The following is a 17519-nucleotide window of genomic DNA, read 5'->3' on the forward strand; positions in this document are numbered from 1 at the left end:
TTGAACTCTTTATCATTGATTTATTGTCATAAAATTTCATCTTTACTCTTGCCAGCATAAATTCTACAAACCTTGAAAGATGACACAGACAACCATCACTCTGTGTGCTTCTAAACTCAATCTCATTACCTTCAGCCGCTGGATGATGACAGAAAACAGATCTGGGCTGGCAACTGCAAGTAGAATTTTATAGGAATACCAGTTCCAGGTTTGTAGTAAATTATAAGAAACTATGGTTAATATCTATGGTGTCATACATCCCACTACCTTATTGTAATTGCAGCCACAACCTTTTTTTTTTATTTACATTTTGACAAAAGTAGGAAAAACTTTAATCCTAATTTTTAGTGCTGTTTACATCCCCATCATTGAGATCACCCCACACTTCTTAAAACCAGACACCACAGGAATTTAATGGAAATCCAAACATAAGAGGAATTCCTGCCATTGACAGCTGGCACTCAAACAAGTGTACCCATTGGAAGTAAAACTTTGGAATCTCCTTTTTTTTTTTCCCCGATGATGGTAGTCAGCATAATATATAGTGAGGGTAGATCTTCACAGTGGGGACATATATAGCAATACAAACCTGATAATGGTTCCAACACTTTGCTTCTTAGCCTAAACTATAAAAGCTTTTTGCTAGAGTTCTATGTAAATGAATCTCTTACAATTAACCATCACAGGAAAGCAATAATGTAAGTCATAAGATTGCCTGCATTTACATTAACAAAGCTCTCTTGCTGCTCTGGACTGTGAACCCCCCAAAATCCCTCTGTAAGTTGTGCCTTTCAGAAAAGTAAAGTTTGCATGTAACTAAACACACCCCGTCCATTACCATGTTATGTCATTGATGTCTGGAGATTGCCTGCTCTGGAAGTTAGCACTTGAATTTTAGGTGCTCCTGTGTACTCCATAACTAGAACTACCAGGAATTTTTTGAGGGGGGGTGGGTTCTGGTGCTGAAATAGAGCACTTTGTGAGATAAGTCAATATACTTTAGTTTTACTCTATACAAGTTGACTTTGTGGAACCTGAGAATTCTAAATACAAACCTACCAGTCTGCCCATAAAAAAAAAAAAACCTACCAGTCTGCCCATAAATAATACAAATCTACCGGTCTGCCCATAAAAAATACAAACCTACCCATCCTGCCCTGATTTCAATTTAAGCCAGGGCTATCTTATGAAAATGGAAAACATATTGGCCCTTAATTTCATGTTTATTGCACTGTATCTTGCTGACCTCTGGAGCCTATAAAATACATGATCGACACCGGTAAATGATTGGCTCTAAATAGGGTACCAAGAGGGGGTAGAGGTTCACATTAGCCAGTATATCCATAAACAGGAAAAGTCCATTAAGCAAGTCCTTATGTGATGTGGCTCACTTTTGTGGCAGCTCGGTCTACAGGCAAGAAGTACGGTAACTCTGTATAGATATAAGGAGAAAGGAGACACAAGCGCCTATTAAGTGTAGCAATAGGAGTAATTTTAATAGAGGGTAAAAAATATTACTCACAAAGGAAGCATAAATTAGGCATATAGCGTAGTAGGACCAGTCCTAGTCGGTAGGAGTTCCGGTCTGCGTCCAGGTGGAGTGGAAGCATGGGGTTCACAACTCACAGGGGCGCCGGAGGCTCCCTGTGCTTCCTGCTCCATGGAGTGCACAACCCAGCGGATGTGATGTCAGGACCGGACATCATGAAGGACATAGCTGGCAATGTGTTTGCGAAGCATGTGCTCCTTCTTCAGGCCATGTGTATGCCATATTAGATCAGGGCAGTCAGGCGTCGGCGGCCTACGAGAGGCCAGCAGCGGCCAAAAAGCACTAGATTAAGACAACTTTAAGCAAATATGGTGCAAATAAAAGGAAGATAAAAAAAATTGGTAAACAAAACAAATAAAAACAATAATATGGTGCATAAGAAACCTGAGTCATATAAGAACCTGTATCCATCACATGATGCAGCAATATGTTGACATATTTACACATGCAGAATTTATGCCAGTGTGTGTGCATGAATATGCACACATGCACACATAGACACCTTTATAAAGATCAAAAAAAAAATATATAGAACATTTTATAAGTATCTTTATAAAAATCTATCTGCAAAAAAAGAAAAAAATCAAATAACATTGCATATTTATCACAGGAAAACATAATTTCAATATTCAATCAACATATCTCCCGCTATGTGAATAGTATAATACTTACAATTGGAAAACCTGGCTACAGACCTTAAGGTACCCATACAAAGTATACATATATACCTGAATTAAAGATATATTGGAAGTATGTAAAAATCACGATAATGAAAGTTATGTGAATACATGCATACAAACTATAAGATAGTCTGATGAATAACATATATGCGGTGGGCTGTTACATCCAAATAAGGAGAGAGTACAGGGACAATGTACGATAATTAGTGGACATAATGTACAGCTGTGCCAAGGGGCTTATTTGCAAAAAGCACAACATGGGTGGATTAGAGGAGGGTATTAATCTCCAATTACTCTTTGAGGCCACTAGGTGTCAAAGTGTCCATGGTGTAGAACCAAAAGGTTTCCCTTTGGCAAAGATGTTTAAAATGCTCTGCCTCTGGGAAAGTATTTGTAATGGATTTGATTACCCATACTGTCAGGCCTCTGGATGACTTATTATGGAACTCTAGAAAATGTCTAGGGATGCTGTGCTTGTCAGCACACTCCACAACAAAACAATGATACTCACCAAACCTTTTACTAAGGGTCCTGTCACGTACCTGGGTGGAGACTGAATTGATGAGGTCGCCCTCTCTTGTATCTCCTGCCCGGGTCCCACTGGAAGTGGAGCAGAGGGAACCAAGGGCCAGGAAGAACACGAGTGCCCGCAACTGTAGACCTGGAGCCTTGCAGCAGAGGAAGCGATCTTAGACAGGCAGGAGAACCGTCAGTTCAGGATGGGTCGTCTTGCACCAAAGATCAGCTGGGCTTAAAGAGGAACTCCGCTGGAACAGTGGCACTGGAACGTTAGCTGATATTAAGTCCCTGATAGACTTGCAGCAGGAGATCGTAGTGGGTTGCAGGACCGTGTTAGCAGACATTTGCAGAATGATCAGAAGCGGGAGCAAGGTCTTGAGGGAAGCCAGATTCAGTAACAGGTGGGCAGTGAGGTACAAGGCAACAGGCAGAAGCAAGGTCCCAAGGATAGCTGGGTTGGGTAACGAGCAGGCGGTGCAGTACCAAGCAGCGGGCAGAAGCAGAGTCCAGTGGATAGCCAGGATCAGAAACCGGTGGTCAGAGCAAGAACAGGATCCAGAAGCAGGGTCAAGGCAAGCCAGGTTCGTCAATAGGTATCAAGCAGGAGAACAGCAGGATTCAGGTATCAGGACAAGCTGAAGATCAGTCAGCAACCGTCTGGGGTCAGAGCACTTCTTTAAATAGGCCATCTGGAGCCAATTGGCGCCATAGGCACACTCCTGCATGTGCACACAGTCCGCCTCGCACACACATTGACGCGCACAGGCATCTTTGAGCGCACGCATGCGTGAGTGCGCACCAGACGGGAACTAATAGTTCTCTTACAGGTCCTAATAGTTCTCACAACGTAGAACAGCCTGCAAGGGAAGGATAGACAATATACAACAAATTCTGTAGAACAGTTCTAGAAGTTATTGATGGGATACGTCTTGTTCTTAACTGTTTTTTTTGTCCGTGGGTGACATTATTACAAGTCAGGCATAGGGCTTTGCCACATTGGTACATGCCTTTCAATGGGAATACAGTTAACGGACTATTAACGGACAGTTATAGGACTTGGAGCTAGGGGGTCACTGAGTTTTTAACATTCTGGGTTTTCTGTTCAAAAATTTGGGTTTTGAGGAAAGACATGATTTGAGATGTGGGTCTTCCAAAAGAATGGGCCAATGCTTTTTGGATATCTGTTCCATTTTTTTGAACTTAGCATGAAACTGTGTGGTAGATCTGATGGCTTGTGAGATAGGTGTCCGGGGATTGTTGGAATCTATTGGGTTATCAGAAAGTACGGAGAATATGCTTGCTCTATCAGGGTCATGGGATGATAACCTTTGTTGGCAAATTTTTGTTTGAGAAATTCACTCTGGGTTACATAATCAGTTTGTCTGGGTATGTATTTTTTGCAGACAACAGAATTGGCTTTTGGGAATTCTAGATATCTACCTAGGGTGAGGCAACTGTTGAAATGTAAAAATAAGAAATCCCAGCTGTAGGTTTAAAATAATTTTTTTGATCTCACCTTTGTGGTGGTAAAATTCAAGGTCCAAAAAAGCTAGGATGTTGGCATCTTTAATGGAAGTGAATGTCAAACTATACGGATTGGTATTGAAATGGTGGACGAATTCTTCAAAATGGGGCTCTGGGCCATTCCAGATGACAATAATGTCATCTATCCATAGAAAACGATATTAGAAATTAAAGGGTTATTGCATCAGATAAAATTGGATTTTCAGAGCCCCATGATGAGATTTGCATAACTGGGGGCAAAATTTGTCCCCATAGTAGTCCCTGTAACCTGTAAAAAATAGTCTCCATCAAACTCAAAATAGTTATGAGTCAAACAGAATTCTGTGCCTTCCACTATGAATTGGGCCTGTCTAGAATTGAGTAGGGGGTCTTTCATAAGGAAATGTGTGACCCCCTTTTCCGGAGGCCAACCTCGTGTGGAATCAAGGTAGGGAGGGAATCTGTGTCTAGGAATGAACAGATGTATGTTTGCTCCCAAGTGTAGTCAGCTAGCATCTCCAGAAGATTTACCCCATCTCTGATATATGATGGAAGGTTTTGTGCAAGAGGCTGTAGGAATGGATCTATATAGAGGGAAAATGAACTGGTGATGCTGTCCGTGGCTGCAACTACTGGCCTGCCTAGGGGATTCTGGGAGTTTTAGTGGACTTTGGGTAGGTGATAAAAGTAAGGGGTGGAATAAAACTCCCTAATGAAAAAGGCAAATTATTGTTTATCGATGACTCCTACCTCATGTGCTTTTTTGGCAAGGGATTGTGCTTCGGCTGTAAATTTGAGTAATGGATTATTATGTAATTTGTGATATGCCTGAGGGTCAGAGAGTAGGTGGTGACCTTATGTGAAATAGTCCACCCTCTCTTGGACCACTACACCACCCTTACATTTATCTGCTTATTTTATAATGAGGTAGTTGTTATAGGAGAGGTCATTAAGAGCTTGCAATTCACCAGAAATTAGGTTGGAATATTTATGATGAGCTGTCTTGGTTTGATTGCACATCTTTAAAATTTCAGAATAAACTGCCTGATAAAAAGTTTGCAGGTATGGCATGTACTGGAAGAAACACTGACTTGGGTATAAAAGATGTATGTTGGACAGGAAGGGAGAAGGATGGATGCTGGGTGAAGAGAGCTAAATCTTCAATCCTCTTCATCCATGCCTAACTCTTCCAATAGTCCCAAGACCACAGGGTCAATGTACTCTGGAACCTCAAGGTCATTGGAAAATGTAATACTAAATACTAATTGGTTAAAATTTTGGGTGAAGATTTGATACTATAGTATCTGTGACCAGAGGATACGTTGAACCCAGAGTCCCTTGGGGAGATTGGGAAACCCTTGTTTCAGCTCCCCATGCATCTCCTATGTCTAAGGCCGCGTACACACGGGCGGATTGTCTGTCCAACTTAGTCCGCTGAACCGTGTTTCAGCGGACAATCAGCTCATGTGTGGGCTTCAGCGGACTTTTTCAGCGGACAATCTGACGAACAAAGTCTTACGGAATTTCCGTAAGACAGTCCGTTCAAACTTGGTTTTGTCCGTCCAAACTTGGTTTCAGCAGACAGTCCGCTCGTGTGTAGGCAAGTTGGACGGACTAAGTATGGCGCATGCTCAGAAAGGATTTACACGGCCGAAGGTTGCATTGCAGTGTATAGGACGTCGTTTTTCTAGTCCCGTCGTACGTGCTGTACACGTCATCGCGCAAGCTTTCAGCGGACTGTCTGCTCATCGTGTGTGGTCAAGTCCGTTCATGCAAATTTTGAACGGACTGTCTGTCGGATTGTCTGACGAACTTAGTTGGCCAGACAATCCGCCCGTGTGTACGCGGCCTAAGTCACCCTGTGTCTCTAATAGGGGCACAGGGTGATCAAGAACCCCAGTCTGATCTGTACTAATCGGACTCACTGTACAACCACACTGGAATGTTGTGTGCGTGTATATATATATATATATATATATATATATATATAGTATATTGTCTCATTTTGTTGTGTACTGTTTTCGGGGTCATTTGGGGTGTGGCTGTATTCTATTCTATTGTGTCTGTCTGCCTTGGATATTATGGGATGTGCAAGTATGTTTGCTATGAGGAGGGAGGGGGATTCCTCCAACAGCTTTTCCTGTTGATTGGACAGTCTACCCTGTCCGGAATGCAAAGGGGGTGGTTGTTCCGAGTATTACCTGTGTACCTGTGTTTTTTATAAAACAGTTCAACCAGATGAGTATTGTCTTGTTTGTGTTTTGTCAACGGTCGGAATATCTGATATCTATATTTAGACTGGGAGGAAGCTATGTACTGACTGAAGCACTCAAGTGGAGTGCAACGGGATCCGTTACAGTATCGCTATATGGTAAGATTTTGAATAAACTGACTGAGATCCTTAAAGATTGTGAAGGGGGGGGGGACTCTAAAAAAGACGGTGAATCTGTACTGGGACTGAGTTGTATAGAAGTTATAGGGCAATGAAGAGAACAGACAGACGGTGCAATAAGTTCTAGGGTTGGAGCCCTGGGCAAACTGTTAGATGAAAAAGTATGCACTCTTAGTATGTTCTCTCAAGGTTGTAGGAGGAACTATATCAACTTGTGAGGTGGTAACTGAGGAATTGGACCTGGATGAGATCAGAGGGACAGAAGTGGTAGAGATACTGATGGAGTTGGACACTAATGGACCATTATCTGGTATGGAACAGATGATAGCAGAGGATTCTACATTAGGATGAACCTGATGATTCCTCCTATGGTACTTTCTTTTTTCCATACTGGGCTTTGGAGGGGGTACACTCTGAAAAGTTTGGTGGGAATTTGATTCGGTGAGAGTTATAGGAACCCGCATGTTAGTACAGGATACTGTGGACACAGTAGGTGGCGCTGTGTTGAAATGACCAAAAGACTAAGGTCTAATCATGCCTGGTGGGTTCTGAGAGCTAAGTACTGGGCAAAAAGCCAAGAGATATGGGTGGAGTGGCAGTGTGTGCTGTGCTAGATGAGGGAAGGGCCCTAAGTGATTTCTTCCAATTAAACACTCTGTTGTAATTGTAATCATCCAAATCTCTCTGGATTTTACCTAGTTTGGTTTAAATAAGTTGGTCTTCATTCCTTTTTTTGTTAAAAAAAACATTGAGAGGGTAAATGGGGTGTTAGCTGAGAAACTCTGTAACCAAGAATTGTATGTGATGTTAGAGGTCGAGAAACTTCTGTTCTCACTGTTTAAATATTGTTTGCATCAATTTGCGTGTGCAGAACTCAGATATTTGAAACCATTCCTAAGTCCTTGATAGGACATGTCTTCAATATCCTCAAACTCCTGGGGGAAATGGTATGGGATATACAGTAGGACAAATGTAGGAAATGGTATGGGATATTTAGTAGGACAAATGTAGGAAATGGTATGGGATATTTAGTAGGACAAAAAAGAGTTTGTCCCACCATTGGTGGTTAGCTGGACTAATAAGTTGTTCTATTTTCCTGAACTTAAAACAGCATTCTTTGTAAAAAGTCTTGGGCAAGGAATAATCCTCTATAAAGAGCAAAGGGGAAAAAGAGTTATATCATTCTTTAAAAACTCTCATATTTGGCAGATTCAATGTCATGTATAAGTTCCATGGGGGAGATGACTTATCAATACACCAAAAATGTTCAACACATATATGTAGATAAAATATCAGTATACACAAATACAGGTATTATTAGCAATAATGGATATTCTAAAAAGCTGCAGAACCGTGAACGTCCAATGACCCTAAGTGCAGCGCAATCAAGCTTCTTGGTAGACAGAACAGACACAGGTAAATAATTGGCACTGATTAGTGTACCAAGAGAGGGCTCCGTGTTGCCCTTCTTACAGGCTGAGCTGCTGCTAACCTCCTCCACAGCAGCCATGACGGGTGTCCTCCATGGCTGCTGCTTTCTCTGGATTGGCCAGAAGAGAGTCAGTCAGTGTCCCAGCTGTGTAGGGTTGCAATGTTCAGCCCCTCGTGTTCCCTGGCTAGGCTAGTACGGAAGTCAGAGGCCATGGCTGCGCACCCTAGGCAGCAGTGCACCCTAGGCGGCTGCCTAGATCACCTAGTGGGAGCGCCAGCCTTGGGTAGAGGTTAGCAATGGGCAGTAAGTCCAATAAGCAAGCATGTATGTGATGTGGCTCACTTTTGTGGCAGCTCAGTCTAGAGGCAAGAAGTAACTCTGTATATATATAAGGAGAAAGGAGACACAAGCGCCACTAAGCCCTTGTACACACGGTCGGAGAATCTGTCGGAATGATTCTTATCGGACCGTGTCATCAGATAATCCGACTATGTGTGGTATGCATCGGACTGATTCCGTCCGAATCTCCATCCGACCCAATTTTCCAACATGTTGGAAATATTTCCCGACCAACTGGGCCGGACGGACCTAATCCGATCATGTGTAGAGCATTTTCATCGGACCAAGTGCCACGCATGCTCAGATCAAATTCTTACATCAAAGCTATTGGCTACTAGCCTGAATGTAGTCCCATCGTAACGAAATTACGTCATCACGTTCTGAAAGATCGGATTTTTCGCCAACTTGGCCCGACAGTGTGTATGCAACAGTTTCGGACTAAATCCGACGGGCAAAATCCGACGGATTTGGTTGGCAAAATCTCCGACCGTGTGTACGTGGGCTAAGTGTAGCACTAAGAGTCATTTTAATAGAGGGCAAAAAATATTACCGTATATACTCGAGTATAAGCCGAGATTTTCAGCCTCTTTTTTGAGGCTGAAAGTGCCCCCCTCGGCTTATACTCGAGTCATCGCTGTCTGCCCGCTCGATCAGCGTGTCGAGCAGACAGACAGCGGCCATTCTATTCAAAAGCCGCGCCTCCGGCTCCGCCTTCGCCTGTGATAGGCGGAACACTGAATTTCCCAGCAGCCTGTGTTCCGCCTATCACGGACGTCGTATCATCCTCGTACTACGGACGAGGATGATACGACGTCTGTGATAGGCGGAACACAGGCTGCTGGGAAATTCAGTGTTCCGCCTATCACAGGCGAAGGCGGCGGCGCAGCTTTTGAACTTTACAATGGCCGCCGACGAAGAGGGCACGGGACGGCACGGCACGGGACGGGACGGGACGGGGGCAAGGCAAGGCACGACACGGGACGGATACAAGGAGGCAAGGCACGGCACGGGACGGAGGCAAGGAGGCAAGGCACGGGACGGAGGCTCGGGACAAAGGTAGGCTGGACACACACACACACACACACACACACACACACACACACACACACACACACACACACGGATGGAGACACACACAGGGATGGATGGATGGATGGATGGAGACACACACACACAGGGATGGATGGATGGATGGATGGATGGAGACACACACACACAGGGATGGATGGATGGATGGATGGAGACACACACACACAGGGATGGATGGATGGATGGACACACACACACACAGGGATGGATGGACGGACACACAGGGATGGACGGACACACAGGGATGGACGGACACACAGGGATGGACGGACACACAGGGATGGACGGACACACACACAGGGATGGACAGGCATGTCTCACCCTCGGCTTATACACGAGTCAATAAGTTTGCCAGTTTTTTTGGGGGTAAATTGGGGGCCTCGGCTTATATTCGGGTCGGCCTATACTCGAGTATATACGGTACTCACAAAGGGAGCATAAAATCAGGCATATATTGCAGTCCTAATCAGCAGGAGTTCTGGTCTTGCAAAAACATTACGCAAATATAGTGCAAATACAAGGAAGATAAAAAAAACTTGGTAAAAGGAAACATGTAAAAACAATAATATGGTGCACAAGAAACCTGATCCATCAAATGATGCAGCAATATGTTGCCATATCTACACATGGAGAATTGATGCCAGTGTGTGCGCATGAATATGTTTACATGCACACATAGACATCATTATAAAGATTATGAAAATATACATATAAAATATTTATATAACAATATATCTCCAAAAAAGAACACATTTATATAACATTGCATATTTATCATAGGAAAACATAATTTTAGTATTCAATCAGCATTAACTCCTGTGACAGTATGTGTATAGTATAATACTTACAATTGGAAAATCTGGCTACAGGCCTTAAGGGTTCCATACGAAGTACACATGCATAGCTGAATGAAGGATATATTGGAAGTATGTAGAATACATGATACCAATCCATGTTGAAAATCAACATACAAAGAGTACCTTTGATGCTTTAAAGATAATGGCAGCTGCTGGTATAGGTGAAGGTAATTTGCCAACATTTATTTGTGCAGCCCAACAATACTTTCATCCATGTAGGACTCTGCATCATCAGAGAAGGCTTATAAACAGTTAATACAATGGCCTTTACAATGCAGGACCCATATTTTGGCATTGTAAGCACTGATTCGGTTAACTTTCCTTATCTGCTAATAAAATAGCTTACACCTATCCAGGGGTGGAGCCAGGTGGGTGCTTGGAGGTACTAAAGACCCCCAAAAAAAAATTTGCTAGCACCCTCATCGATTTAACCAGGACCACCACTTTTGGAGGATAAATCAAATAAATAAAGAATATTGATATACACTCAGTTGGATTGACCATTGCTTGAATACGTAATGTCATAAGAGATGAGTAAATGCCCTTACTACCTTGTTACTAATATGAAAGAAAACTAAACAGTCATCTAACAGATCGCAAGTGGAAAAATATATTTCAGAATAACCCAACTAGTCTTGTATGTGATCAATCATCAATATTAAACTGGCAGCACTTTTTTTATTGAAGCCCAGAAAGGGCATATACTGTAACTGACTCATCTTATCTCGTATTTTTATTCATATCTGGAGTGCACGTGATAGGAATAACCATATTAGATACAAATATTTGAATTGTTACAGTATTAAACTTGAAAATTTGGACACTACGGTGGCAATAACTCCAAAATTGAGAAAAAAGAGAGTTGTGCTGTTTATGATGTCAGCCTGATCTCTGATAGTGAATTTTTTTAAGAAACTGAATCCCCAAATGTCTTCTGCCTCGACTGCACCCCCAGTCTGGTTAGCTGGAGCCTGGGGATTCTTCTTTTTAAGGGGGGAGAGGGGGTAGTCATAAAGGCCTATTCTCAGGCCTCTTCCTGTTTTGAATATTATCATTGGTTGATCTTGATGGATAATCATTCTCTATATTAGATTTAGATTTGTGTGATATGCACCACCTGGAAATTACCAATAAAAATGATTGGAAACGAAAAGTGTCAAAGCTTATATGAGTATATAGCGATTGTGTTTACTTGCACTTTAAAACACACAGAATATGGAGATGTTGTTAGGAATTGTGGCACGGTTTGAGTCTGGCAGATCAGTTTTTATTTTCTGGCCTGTTGATTCATGACCAACTTTATAAAGGTGACATATGTAGTAGAAAATAGATATGTCAAATATTGCTCATTATGGTGCTTTTTTTGGCCATTTAAAGAACACTGTCTATTTGTCAGTTGTGGTTTATTAGGGATCTAGTATGTACAGGTATGCTTCTATCATGGCTAAATCTCTGGGCTTGAGCAAGTAAAAATATTTCATAGCCAGTGGGGATGAGACAGAAAACGGTAATGCAGGCATAGAGAGGAGGAGATTGTTGGTTGGGGGACCTCAGACATAGTAGAATTATGCTGCGTGGACATGAGTGGAATGTGCGACAGAAAAAGTCAGACAGGAGCTTTTCATCGTATATATCACAAGCGTGTGTATGCCCCATTGGACTTTTTATGTTGAAAATTCTGTTGGACCTAGAAATAGAACATGTTCTAAATATTTCCGACGGAACCAACTCGTATTGGGAAAACTGCACGTCTGTATGCTGTTCCGACGGACCAAAAACGACGCATGCTCTGAAGCAAGTATGAGATGGAAGCTATTGGCTACTGAACTTCCGTTTTCTAGTCCCATCGTATGTGTTGTACGTCACCACATTCTTGATGGTCGGACTTTGGTGTGATCGTGTGTATGCAAGACAGCTTGAGCGGAATTCCGTCTGAGTTTATTCCGACAGGAAAATCGGTCCTGTGTATAGGGCATTAAACATCAGTAGAAGTAGTGTAAAGCAAGACATAACTATTAATTACCAATCCAACGAAAGCCAGTAAATGAGATGCCTTTGTTAACAGATATAGACAACAGGAAAGAGAAATGCTTATTCTTCTCCCCTTTGTTCTTATAGTCATAGAAGGTACCTGCAAGCATTGATGTTTTGTGGAGCCTGCAGATGGTGGAGTTGTCACATAGTATTGTATGGGGATAGAAGCCCTTTAAATTTGGATCCCATGGCAGTCAGCAGATGTGTAGAAGGAAGTCTCCCATGGTGGGCCAGTAGATAGGGCCATGTAAGTTCTTCCACTGTTTGGTGAATGGGTCTCCCACCAAGAAGGGGGAGGTATAGGGATTGCTCACTTAGGAGAAGAAAGGGACTGGACTATAGCCCAGCAATATCATTATGACTCTCCTGTAGGACTGGATGTTTACATTTACTGTGTAAATGTACCTTATGTGCCTTCAGATTTGCCTGTGAAGTAGCAGCTATCTCAGGTATATGATGTTCCACTGAAGACCTCTGAATACAGTTTACATTTTGGTTTAATATAGTGTTAAATATGGTGTTTGGCCTGGTTTGCTGTTATTCCTCTTCAATTCTGTCTGCTTTGAGAGACGTTCTCATGATAGCCTAGAGTGTTGGCTTGATAGAGGGATGTATCCTGGTTAGGCTAGGCGAGGCCTGGAGTGTGCCCATCATATGCAGCCACCTGTGCTCATCATATGTAGTCACCCGTGCCCATCAAATGCAGTCACTTGTGCCCAACAAATGCTGCCACTTGTGCCCAACAAATGCTGCCACTTGTGCCCATCATATGCAGCCACTTGTGCCCATCAAATGCAGCCACTTGTGCCCACCATATGCAGCCACTGGTGCCCATCATATGCAGCCACCTGTGCCCATCAAATGCAGCCACTTTTGCCAATCAAATGCAGCCACTTTTGCCCATCAAATATAGCCACTTTTGCCCATCAAATGCAGCCATTGTACCCATCAAACGCAGCCACTTGTGCCCATCATATGCAGCCATTGTGCCCATCATATGCAGCCACTTGTCCATCAAATGCAGCCACCTGTGCCCACCGACCCCCCCCCCCCCCCCCGCACAGATCACAACTCCGGCACCCCCCACCCCCCCAAGCATACAATGGGGGGCCTGGTGCTTTGGCCAATCAGGAAGCAGGTCTGACATCCTGCCTCCTGATTGGTGGGGAGGAAGGTTAGTCTGAAAATCGGGAAATTAATTCTCTATGGTCACACAATTGGATGGGATCAGGGTGCATTCTCTGCACCCCGAGACCTATTTTGAAGCCTATTAGAGCCTCATACTCTAATCAGGTGCTTCAAAATATACCACCCCCTCCCACCCACCATAGATATCCAATGCATCCAGCATCCTGAAAGGAGCCGGGTGCATGGATGGGGGGTGGCGGCCCGTGCGCCCACAATGCACGAGCCGCCACTGGTGGGTAGTCTGGGAAGCCATGTGCACAAGGATTACAGACTAAAGCCTCATACACACGATTGGATTTTCAGACGGAATTGTGTGATGACAGACTGTTGGCGGAAAATCCAACTGTTTGTGTGCTCCATCAGACAATTGTTGTCGAATTTTCCGTGGACAAATGTTGGCTTTAAAATTTTCCGCGGACAAATGTCTGTTGTTGGATTTTCAGAGCATATGTACAGAAGTCCGTCTGCCAAAAGTCCAAAGTACAGACATGCATGCTCGGAAGCAATGATGAGCTGGAAGCGGTCAGTCTTGTAAACTAGCGTTCGTAATTGGAGGATTAACATCCGTGACACGGAAATGCAATGATCAAGTGTACGAGCCTTTAGACTGGGCTGCCATTAAAGTTCATGTGCGTGTAAAGGCAGGCGTCCCAATACTCTTGGTAATAGAGGTCTCTGGGAGAACACCTTGTTCCTTACTATTCACACTTTGCAACTTTGGGACGCTATCAATAAGGATGGTGAGTTAGCAAAGCCCCCCCCCCCCCCCATTTCTCCCCTTCTTCAGCTGGGAGAATTCTTGTGGTTCTCCCCAGGTTAGTCTTTATTCTTTTTCAAGAATTGGGCAGTCGATTGTGATGCGAGCTGCCTTAAATTTCTTTTTAATGGTTAATTGCTCCCTTTGGAGGAATTTGGACTTCTGTTTTATTAGGAAACGGGGGACTGAGGTGGAATGTTCTCTAACTGATTCCCAGAAACTATCTATTTAATTCATACCTCTACCATGTGCTCAAAATGTAAGAACTCAAGAAGTTAACTATAAACTAGTAACAAAATGGTATAGGGTCCCTAAAACATTGGCATTATTTTATCCTTCCATTTCGGACAGATGTTGAAAGGGTTCTAGTTTACAGGGTTCCTAACTACACATATGGTGGGCTTGTCCCAAAATTAGACCATTCTGGATTGAGATGAGAAAACTGATTTCAGATATCACTACTGTCCCATTTCAGGATGACCCAGTTTTTTTGTCTGCTAAACGCTTTCTATTTATTATGGGATATAAGAAGAATGTGTTCACTCACCCACCATCTATTGAACGTGGCTAAAAGCCTGATCCCCTGATCAAACTGGCGATAGGTTCCACTGGGCTCAAACCTTTGTCTACACTTATTTCCGCAGCAGTCTCCTTCAAGCTGGCTTCAATATCTTTAATTAAAACATTTCTACTCCAGGCTTTCCACACTGGGGATGCTCTATAGAATGGAACAGAATTACGGCCTTTCAAGGCATTATTCACGCTTGACCCAGGGTACCCTAATGCATTGTGGTGGCCTTGTTCTCGAAACAGGCCTTTCTGGACCATGATTTTTAAGCTATGCCACCAGATCACAGGTCAAACATGGCCAGAGACCCCAGAAGTGACCCTTATTTCTGCAATACCAGGTTCCATTGCTAGACTTAAAAGGGGTATCTTCTTTTTTTACTTTTATTCCCCCCAAACCTTATCACTTCTCCCTTCACATGTTCCTTTTCCCTTCCTTTCTTCCCTTGCCCACTCTGGTTTATTATGGCATTGTGGGACAGATGGTTGTACTTTGTGGCATATCGGCCATTTGTTTGGTATTCATGATGAACAATTTTGGTCTTTCTTGAAATATCTTCCAATAATATTATTCCTGACCCTTTGTACCATGTACAATGAAAATCTGCATTTTGTTCGCTACAGACTGTCCTTATGAAATCATACTGTTTTGGTGAACTTTTTTGTATATGCTGCTTTGTAAAAAGGTAAATGAAAGATTATTAAAAAAATTTAAAAATAAAAACCCAAAAGGCTTTTCAAAACTTCCAAACACTATCCAGAATTATACACGTTTAGTTTTCCTTGTTAGACCCTCAGGATGAACAAGAGAACACTGCTCAAATCCTCCATCCAAACTAAATAGCGAGACCAAATCTCCCACTGCTGGCTATTGTATTCTTAAGCCTAGTACACACGGGCCAAATGTAGAGCAGATTCGGGCGGTTCAATAGAAACAGGCTGACATTTGACCCGTGTGTACTGGAGTCGGTCTAACAGAAGCCGGCCTTCTGTCGAAGGGGAATGACCGAAAAAAAGGTCTGCCGATCGGCAACCAGTTAGGGCTCTCAGCCATTGGCTGACAGCGATGACCCGAGTGTTGTGGCAGGGAGCCGTCCCCCTGTCAGAACACAATAGAACAGAAGGGGAGATCACTGCACTAATGTTGGATAGTTAGTACAACGGCTCCTCCTGAGCTGTCAGTTTTTTTTCATTCAGCCCTGCTGGGTTAAGGGGAAAAAATACTAGTGTTTACTAGACTTTACAGTCTTTTACACACCTGCAGCTGCTAGATTAACCAAACAGTGACTGGAGCTGATTGGCTGACTTTTTTTCTATCCTGCTCCGAAGATTTCTCAGTCAAAGTTTTTCAAGCCAGGTGGTGTTGGCGGGGCCAGCCATGGCTCAGATTAGGACAGTTTACAGACATTGTCCAGAGATGGAGCTTAAAGTGGGATACATACTATGAGAAAATCAGAAGAAAAATTCCAGACAAGGCACGATCGTTAGATTTATGTATAGTGTGTACACAATTTTCTTCATCCAATTCAGACTGCAAACGGGACAAACTCCAAATTTTTTTCTCATACGTGATTTTTGTTTAATATGTCTAGTTTTCGTACGATTTTTGTATGAGAAAAACCAGAAACGAAGGACTGTGCATGATCAGAATCAATAAACTTGAAAAAAAAAACCTTTGTCGTATGATAATTTCCATACATTATTTCCTTCCTTCCTTTCGTTTTGTCAAGATAAACAATATAATGATCATCAAACACAGCCAGATTTATTGTTGGATTTGGTCTGTCTGATATACATCATTTACTAAGCACTGTGTGTGCAGTTCTATTTTATAGCCTGGCTATAATTTGAATGGATTCTTGGTCTGGCAGAACAAAATCTAATTCTGTGTGTGTCCAGTTTAGGTTATGCAGGTTCCACTTTTAAATATAGTGCATGACTTGGACTGTGTCATAATCATTGGTGTCAGTAATGAAAGGGATTACCGTGACTCCCCACCAACTATAATAAGAAGCAGGGAAATGATGAGGGCTATAATAACTTTCTGTTAATGATATAATTTATATCTGTTTTGTCTTTTTACAGAGATCCCACGTTGCTCCGGATGTAATGAGCACATTTTGGATAAATTCATCCTGAAGGTTCTGGATCGTCACTGGCATAGTGCATGCCTCAAGTGCTGTGAGTGCCAGGTGCCCTTGGCTGAGCGCTGCTTTTCCCGAGCTGGGAATGTATACTGCAAAGATGACTTCTTCAAGTGAGTCCCCCTACTTTACTACTTCTGTTAAAGGGTGCTCAATGCTGCTATCCGCACATGGAGAAACTCACCAGTCAAAGCAGTAAGCACCAAACATCTGAGCACAGACCATGATATCTCTAACAAATGTACAGAAATACATTGAAAATTACCTTATTCTTGCAGCATACTGGACATTTTCTACAAAGTCACCAAAATGAATCCATTATTGTCCAGAAAGAACTGATATGATCTTAAAGTGAACCTGTCAGTAATATTAAGGCTGGCTTCACAATATTTTGTTGTAGTAATGTGCAGTTAAAGACTTTTTTTTATCTTGTCTTACTACTGCTCCACGGGAGGTTTCTCGCCTTAGG

General features: G+C 42.7%; 1 protein-coding gene across 1 annotated transcript in view; it reads left to right on the forward strand.

The window, feature by feature from the left end:
- The window catches only part of LHX4 (LIM homeobox 4), a 97829-nt gene that overhangs the window by 34553 nt on the left and 45757 nt on the right, over nucleotides 1–17519 (forward strand). Inside the window, exon 2 of the mRNA XM_077453096.1 lies at nucleotides 16992–17163. Within this exon, the coding sequence (XP_077309222.1) occupies nucleotides 16992–17163 (172 nt within the window). The remainder of the gene's footprint in view (nucleotides 1–16991; nucleotides 17164–17519) is intronic.

Source organism: Lithobates pipiens, unplaced genomic scaffold, assembly GCF_037356315.1.
Source record: "Lithobates pipiens isolate NorthernLeopardFrog02 unplaced genomic scaffold, aLitPip1_a1.2 Scaffold_23, whole genome shotgun sequence".
Classification (NCBI taxonomy): Eukaryota; Metazoa; Chordata; class Amphibia; order Anura; family Ranidae; genus Lithobates; species Lithobates pipiens.